Genomic DNA, 8,392 nt, shown 5'->3' with positions numbered 1-8,392 from the left:
TCCAAGCTGCACTGAAGACGTTGGTGAAAAACAGGGCTCTGGGAATTGATAGAATAGCAATAGAGATATTTCAACAAATGGATGCAGTGCTGGAAATGCTCACTTGTCTATGCCAAGAAATTTGGAAGACAGCTACCTGGTCAGCCAACTGGGAGATATCCATGTTTATGCCTATTCCCAAGGAAGGTGATGCAACCAAATGCAGAAATTGTCAAACAATATCATTAATGTCACATACAAGCAAAATTTTGCTGAAGATCATTCAAAAGTGGCTGCAGCAGTATATTGACAGGGAAAAGCCAGAAATTCAAGCTGGTTTTAGAAGAGGACATGGAACCAGGGATATCATTACTGATGTCAGATGGATCCTGACTGAAAGCAGAGGATACCAGAAAGGTGTTTACCTGTGTTTTATCGACTATGCTAAGTCGACTATGACTGACTGTGTGGATCATAACAGATTATGGAAAACATTGTGGAAAATGTGAATTCCTGAACACTTTTTTTTTTAATTGTGCTCATGAGGAACCTGTGCATGGATCAAGAAGCAGTTGTTCGAACAGAACAAGGGGATGCTGCATGCTTTAAAGTCAGGAAAGGTGTGTCAGGGTTGTATCATTTCACCACACCTATTCAATCTGTGTGCTGAGCAAATAATGAAAGAAGCTGGACTATATTGAAGAAGAAGGGGCATCAGGATTGGAGGAAGACTCATTAACAACCTGCCTTATGCAGATGACACCACCTTCCTTGGTAAAAGTGAAGAGGATTTGAAGCACTTACTATGAAGATCAAAGACCACAGGCTTCAGTATGGATTACACCTCAAAATAAAGAAAACAAAAATCCTCACAACTGAACCAATAAGTAACATCATGATAAATGGAGAAAAGACTGAAGTTGTCAAGGATTTCATTTTACTTGAATCCCCAAGCAACACCCATGGAAACAGCAGTAATCAAAAGATGCATTGCATTGGGAAAATTAGTTGCAAGAGATCTCTTCAAAGTGTTGAAAAACAAAGATGTCACCTTAAGGACTAAGGTGTGCCTGACCCAAGCCGTGGTGTTTTCAATCACCTCATATCATGCAAAAACTCAACAATGAATAAGGAAGGCTGAAGAATTGATGTCTTTGAATTGTGGGATTGGAGAAGAATATTGACTATACCATGGACTGCCAAAAGAAATAACAAATCTGTCTTGGAAGAAGCATAACAAGAGTGCTCCTTAGAAGCAAGGATGGTAAGACTACGTCTCCCATGCTTTGGACAGGCTATCAGGAGCGATCAGTTCCTGGAGGAGGACATCATGCTTGGTAAAGTAGAGAGTCAGTGGAAAAGAGGAAGAGCCTCAAAGAGATGGATTGACACAGTGGCTGCAACTATGGGCTCAAGCACAGCAATGATTGTGAGGATGGCACATGACTTGGCAGTGTTTTGTTCTGTTGTACATAGTGTCGCTATGAGCACCAAACAACAACAATTGGGGTGCAAAGATTTAGGCAAAAATATGGAGAAATTCATATCGCATTGCTTATCTAATATGATATATTACATATTCAGTAGCCCGGAGAGAAAACGTTCTTATTTCTGTGGGTTACAGGAAGTGAGAATGGAGAGTAATTTACTGTCAGAAAAAATAGCTCCTTATTCACACTGAATGGAAGTGCTGAGCACCAAGGCAAAGCAGAGCCTAATAGCCAGAACAAGGGCCTCAAACTTACCAATGATCATAAAGATGTCATAGGACCAGGCAACATTTTGTTTTTTTCTATTATACATGTGGCTGCAATGAGTTAGAGTTGACTCAATGACAGTTAACTACAAAAATCAGAGTAGCTGAGAAAAAATGATGCAAATAACAAAAATAGAGTGTAGCAAATGAGAAGATTGGTGTGTGCGTGCGTGTGTGTGTGTGTGTGAAGATGATACTTGTAGTTTTGAATATGTTGAGGTTAAGATGATAGCAATATAGTCAACCAATTTAAACATGTTTGCTCAGAGATGGAGAAAAGTAAATGCTCCAAGTGAGGGACGTGTAGAACCAAGAATGGATGTGGTCACAGGAAAGGAAGAGAAGCACGGAATTATAAAGGGGAAACCAAAGCTGAAAAAGAGAAAGAGCAAAATTATATATTGATATATTAGAATTATATGATATATAGATACAAGAGGTTAATACAAGATAGAAGTGGGCCCTGGTGGCGCAGTGGCTAACGCTCTCACTATTATCTGAAAGGTCAGCGGTTCCAACCCACCAGCAGCTCCACAGGAGGAAGATGTGGCAGCCTGCTTCCATAAAGATTACAGCCTTAGAAATCCTGTGGGGGCAGTTCTACTCTGTCCTATAGGGTCTCTCTGAGTTGGAATCAACTCCACAGCAGTGGGTTTGATTTTTGGTTTTGGCTATATTAGACATTTAGATATAGAAATAAAAATGAAGTTGTAGATTTGTGGATATATATGTATGGGTGTGTATAAGTATAGGTATAAGTAGGGATATGGACATGGGTATACAATGTGGTAATAGATTCATGTTTATTTAAGAAAGACTCAGTTTGTACCTCCTCTACCAGTGCAATTAATAACAGTCCCATATTTACTCACAAAAAAATCTGTTTTTGTCTTAGTCATCTAGTGCTGCTGCAACAGAAAAACTACAAGTGGATGGGTTTAACAAAGTTACATTTATTTTCTCACAGTCCAGTAGGCTAGAAGTCCAAGTTCAGGGCATCACCTCCAGAGGAAGGCTATCTGTCAACTCTAGAGGAAGATCCTTCTTGTCAATTTTCCCCTGGGCTAGAAGCTTCTCTGCACAGGAACCCCAGGTCCAAAGGACGTGCTCTGTTCCTGTTGCTTCTTTCTTGGTGGCATGAGGTCCCCGACTCTCTGCTTGCTTCCCTTTCCTTTTATCTCTTGTAAGATAAAAGGTGGTGCAGGATACACACCAGGGAAACTCCCTTTACATTGGATCAAGAATGTGACCTGGGCAAGGGTTTTATATCCCACCCTAATCCTCTTCAGCATAATCCAATCTTGCCTCATTAACCACAGGCAGAGATTAGGATTTATAAGACATAGGAAAATTATAATCACAAAATGGAGAACAACCACACCATACTGGGAATCATGGCCTAACCAAGTTGACACATATTTTGGGGGGACACATTTCAACCTATGACAGTTTTTAAGATAAATTTCACGTTCCCAATAGATAAATACACATAGGTATATAACCAAAACAACCAAACTCTCTGCTTGCTTCCCTTTCCTTTTATCTCTTGTAAGATAAAAGGTGGTGCAGGATACACACCAGGGAAACTCCCTTTACATTGGATCAAGAATGTGACCTGGGCAAGGGTTTTATATCCCACCCTAATCCTCTTCAGCATAATCCAATCTTGCCTCATTAACCACAGGCAGAGATTAGGATTTATAAGACATAGGAAAATTATAATCACAAAATGGAGAACAACCACACCATACTGGGAATCATGGCCTAACCAAGTTGACACATATTTTGGGGGGACACATTTCAACCTATGACAGTTTTTAAGATAAATTTCACGTTCCCAATAGATAAATACACATAGGTATATAACCAAAACAACCAAACCCGATTGCAACTCATGGTATAGATAGATATAAACCTGCTGCTGAAGAGTAGATTTTGACCCTACAGGACAGAGCGAAGCTGCCCCATAGGGTTTCCAAGGCTGTAATCTTTATGGGGAGGTCTGGTGGCACAGTGGTTAAGAACTTGGCTGCTAACCAAAAGGTCGCAGTTTGAATCCACTAGCCACTCCTTGGAAATCCTATGGTGCATTTCTACTTCGTCCTATAGGGCCACTATGAGTAGAAATCAACCCATGGCAATGGGTTTTAATATTTATGGAAGCAACCTGACATCTTTCTCCCTCCGAGCAGCTGGTGGGTTGGAATCCTTGATCTTTTGGTTAATAGCTGAGCACTTAACCACTGCTCCATCGGAGTTCCTTTTAGATAGGTGTAACAATAGTTATATGTATATGTGTGTGTGTATAAATTTCTGTCTATACATAGGTATGTCCTCTCTATGTCAATGTAAAATATTATTCCTATGAATTCTTCCAAACCTTCTTGTGAATTCAGATTAAGTGGAATGCTAACTGAGTAATATCATCCTTGCTTTAAACATGCCTTATGACATAAAACCTTTCTGAGTGCTCCTTTTACCTCCGTGTTTCTCAGGCTGTAGATGAGGGGGTTTAACATTGGGGTAATAACCCCATACAGCATTGAGATGAGCCTGTCTCTGGCTGGGGAGTGGTGGCTGGAGGAGGGGCGGATATAGGTAAATATCATTGTACCATAAAACAAACAAGCCACAAGGAGGTGAGAAGCACATGTGGAGAAGGCTTTGCACTTCCCTTCAGCTGACCTGATCTTTAGGATGGTGGATATGATGTAGATATAAGAGATACCAGTGATTAGAAAGGCACTGATGCCCAAGATACCTCCTACCACTAAGACAAGCATTTCTGCCACATACGTGGAAGAGCAGGAGAGGGCCACCACTGGAGGGATGCCACAATAATACTGGTTGACCTGATTGGACTTGCAGAAAGACAGGCGGAACGTGAACACCGTGTGCAGAAGAGAATTGAGAAACCCTGATGCCCAGGTCCCTGCTGTAAGCTTCACACAGCTCCCCTTTGTCATGATGAGGATGTAAGAAAGGGGGAAACATATGGCCACGTACCGGTCATAAGCCATGACAGCGAGAAGGAAGACCTCGGTCCCTGCCAGGGCCACTAGGAAAAAAAGCTGCAAAGCACATCCAACAAAAGAAATGCTTTGATTCTTGGTCAAGAGGTTCTTGAGCATCTTGGGAACAGTAGCTGATGGGCAGAAAATATCTAAGAGGGACAGATTTGCCAAAAAATAATACATGGGTGTGTGCAGCTTTTGTTTAGTTCCAACAGCAAGGAGAATGGCCCCATTTCCCACCAAGGTGACCTGATAGATGGCAGCAAAGACCACAAAGAGAGGGTAGCGTACCTCTGGGAGGTCAGAGAGACCACTGAGGATGAACTCTGTGATGGTAGTTTGGTTGTAGACATCCATTTCATCTCTCCACAGGTGTCTTTCTGGAGGGAATGAAACCAACAGCCACAAGTTAGGCTCAAAACCAAGAAGCCTGGTGATGTGAAACACTTGGGAAATAGTGGGTGTGTGTTTGATGATGAATTATGCTAGCCCTATTAAGAGATTTCACATACTGCAACCACTGTATGCATGGTATTTCTTAGACTATTTGTCCTCAGTTCCTAATCAAGAACTATTTAAAATTTCTCATCAATAAAAATATTTCTGATCCTTAACACTTTCATGGGTGACTTTTTTTGTTTTGTTTTGCAGATTTTTGATGCGCCATTTTTTTTTTTCACTAACAGAATGGATGCTGAATCATTGTTGGTGGTTTTTTTTTTTTTTTTTAAATGGGGTGCCATTTGCAGGCAGGGCATATTAATCCCATGTTACATGAAGCAGATCAAACACAGGGCATATATCAGTCCCATAACAATTTTTAATTACACTTTAGCTGTAAGATATCTTACTCAACTTTCCAAAAATACACACAAAATACCAAATAAACATTGCACTTGCTGCAGATAACTGCTATCAGTCTGACTTAGAGTGAGCCATATCAGTACCATGTTCCATGAAGCACATCACACCATAGAACGAATTGATTCCATGGCCCTGGGAGTGTATCACAAATGGTTTTCACCCCCAAAATAACTCATTTACTTGAATATTTCCAAATGCTGGTAACTGTGTCTTCCCAGCAACACAACAGAAATAGTAAACATACTTGCAAACCTTATCTTGCTGTATAGAAGCCAAAAGACACAGGAGTTTCACACTATCGCTTTTCCGGGAAGCATCCAGAAACCATCCCCTTATACGAATGGCTCTCAACACTCAAATGTGACATAGAACAACTTCCTTGATTTTTAGGCAGTTGCACCAGTATCTACCATGACAGCAGAATGTACTAATGGCTCAAATCCCTGCCAATAAACCTCCAGGGATGGAACATATAACTGGGACATGTATGTCCCAAAGACCATGAAAGAGCAGTAAAGGATATTTCACAATTTAGTAAAAACTGGTAGTGAAGGTATCACCCACGCTTAGATACTTTATTCTGCCTTTTATTGTGTTAATGTGTACAGTTTTATGCACTATCTCAATTTTAAGTACTTTGAAGGTAGAATCTGTATATTATTCCTTGAATTATGAATGTTATTAACTGTTAGCAACTAGCAGACACAAGGTAAAAAGTAGATACATAAATGTTGAGTGCGGGCATGGCTCAACTGTGTGTTACCATAACTTCAAAATCATGCTCATTTAAATATGAACATTGTCTTGTTAATTTTTCAAAGTAAAATTAATAAATTAATAAAAGTAAATTTAATTAATAAAACCTAGTTGATCTTGTCTGAATGTGACCCAAACAATAAACAGACATATTCACTTATATATTCAACTTCCCTTTCCATTGAAATTTACATTTCTTTAACATATGTCCAAGAATACCTAAGGAAATTTGAGATTTCAAAAATTGTATATGCTACAACATATATAACTCATACTTAGTCTTTGTTAATTTAATGATTGCATTTTAATGTAACTTAATAGTCCAAATACTCACCATGTATAAGATGACTTAGAAAGACTTTAACTGAATGTCTGCAAATAAGTACCTCTGTGGATTTTTTATGTCACGTTAAAAACTAAAGTCTATTTTTGTTTATTTATATCACAAGTGCATGACAGAAAATTGAAAGAGAATATGTAGTTAGATATTAAAATGCAAAACTCACTTTCTACGACCATTCTATTTATTTTGCCTAATGTTAACTGGTAATGATTTCTTGGCTCAGATAAAATGTGGGGTAGACATATCTTTCTGCAAATGGAAATATATTATTTCCCACCACCTTTTTTCCTTCCTGCACCGTTTAATACAAATCGCCGGGGGTACTTGGGAGATGTTACTACTCTTTCTGCAAGCAACACTGAAGAACAGCTCTGTACTGCACCGCAGGAAAAGACAGACTCCTATGGACGCCCTTTGAATCACAAAATTTAGGTAAGAAATTTACTATGATAAACACAAAGTGCTGGCAGGTAACATTATTTATTCAACCAAAGTTTGTTGAATAGGTGAATGAAGGAAGATTGAAACAAAGAAGAAACACCTGCTAGGTCAACTCTTAATTCTCAAATGTTCAAGATTCTACAAAGCAATTAAATTTTTTGTCTAAATGTTTATATTTTAATACTTTGAAAATATAGTAGTAAGTTTGAGATAATTTTATTACAAGAAATAATACCTTAAAAGTGTAAATGTTAAGTTCTATATTAAAGACCTAATTTCTTTTTACCTACACTTAGTAATTTGACTTCTTTTGTCTAAACAAGGATTATAAGAAACAAGTCAATAACCTCCTGATAAAAACACCCAGGCTGACTGGCCATCAGGCTACATGATCAACATATATCTTTACAAATAATAAGGATGCATTTTCCCCTAAATTCCGCACTTGATTATCTATATTTTTAATCAAACTTATAATCTTGGCATACAGATTGTAGAAATTGTTCAATTGGAATGAAACAATATTAGCAATCCCCTCTTTTTGAAGCAAATCTTTTGTCCATCTAATAAGAAATATAGGAGCTATGTTTTTATTAATGATAGGTTGTTGAGGACATAATCTTCCTTGTCAACCCAGTGGACCTATAGCTCATTTAGCAGAGAATCAGAGAAGTCCACACGTAATGCGATCTTTCCATCTGCTGTGTAAGATCACTTGGTGTAAACGTAAGCATATGAGGACAGTGAGAACACATGTTGAAGTCAGCTTTTATCAAAGTCATAGGCAGTCAAAGGTGCAATGAGAATCTAGAGGAAGGGGCCTTACCACCCTGGGAAACTACCCAGAAACGGAGGTTGTTGTTATTGTTGCTTTTTGGAGGGGTTTGATTTGTTTTTTAATTTCTGTGTTTCTCTTCTACATATGGTCCATGGCAAGCACACCGTATATGAAGGTTTTCTTTGTGACAATTAGGCGCTTCAGCTTTCAACTACATAGAAAAAAAGAAAATTAATTAAGCAAAATCATCACTGAAAGAACTTAGATCTTAATATGATGCAAAATTTATAATTATTTAGTATATTATCATCAAGGAAACAGTATATTTAAATTTTCTTAGAAAAATAGGAGTCCATTAAATTTTCCGAAAAATATGTTGCTAAGGAGGGAGTCCTATACCTTTCCTTTTCAACCCAATGGATTGAGAACTAATAAAACTGATAAATTATAGACTAGACTGA

General features: G+C 38.4%; 1 protein-coding gene across 1 annotated transcript; it reads right to left on the bottom strand.

Annotated features, from left to right (window-relative positions):
- Nucleotides 1-1,464: 1,464 nt before the first annotated feature.
- LOC135229459 (olfactory receptor 5V1-like) lies at nucleotides 1,465-7,822 on the bottom strand. Its single transcript, XM_064279024.1, has one exon. The coding sequence runs from the start codon at nucleotides 5,104-5,106 to the stop codon at nucleotides 4,159-4,161; it is 948 nt and encodes a 315-aa protein (XP_064135094.1). The 5' UTR covers nucleotides 5,107-7,822; the 3' UTR covers nucleotides 1,465-4,158.
- Between the last annotated feature and the right edge of the window lie 570 nt (nucleotides 7,823-8,392).

Source organism: Loxodonta africana, unplaced genomic scaffold (assembly GCF_030014295.1).
Source record: "Loxodonta africana isolate mLoxAfr1 unplaced genomic scaffold, mLoxAfr1.hap2 scaffold_304, whole genome shotgun sequence".
Taxonomy (NCBI): domain Eukaryota; kingdom Metazoa; phylum Chordata; class Mammalia; order Proboscidea; family Elephantidae; genus Loxodonta; species Loxodonta africana.
Note: the sequence above shows the minus strand (reverse complement) of the source record. Positions and strands in the feature narration are given on the sequence as shown.

What these genes read in the sequence shown, in the direction of transcription:
- LOC135229459 (XM_064279024.1), bottom strand. Translation starts at nt 5,106, where the DNA reads ATGGATGTCTACAACCAAACTACCATCACAGAGTTCATCCTCAGTGGT.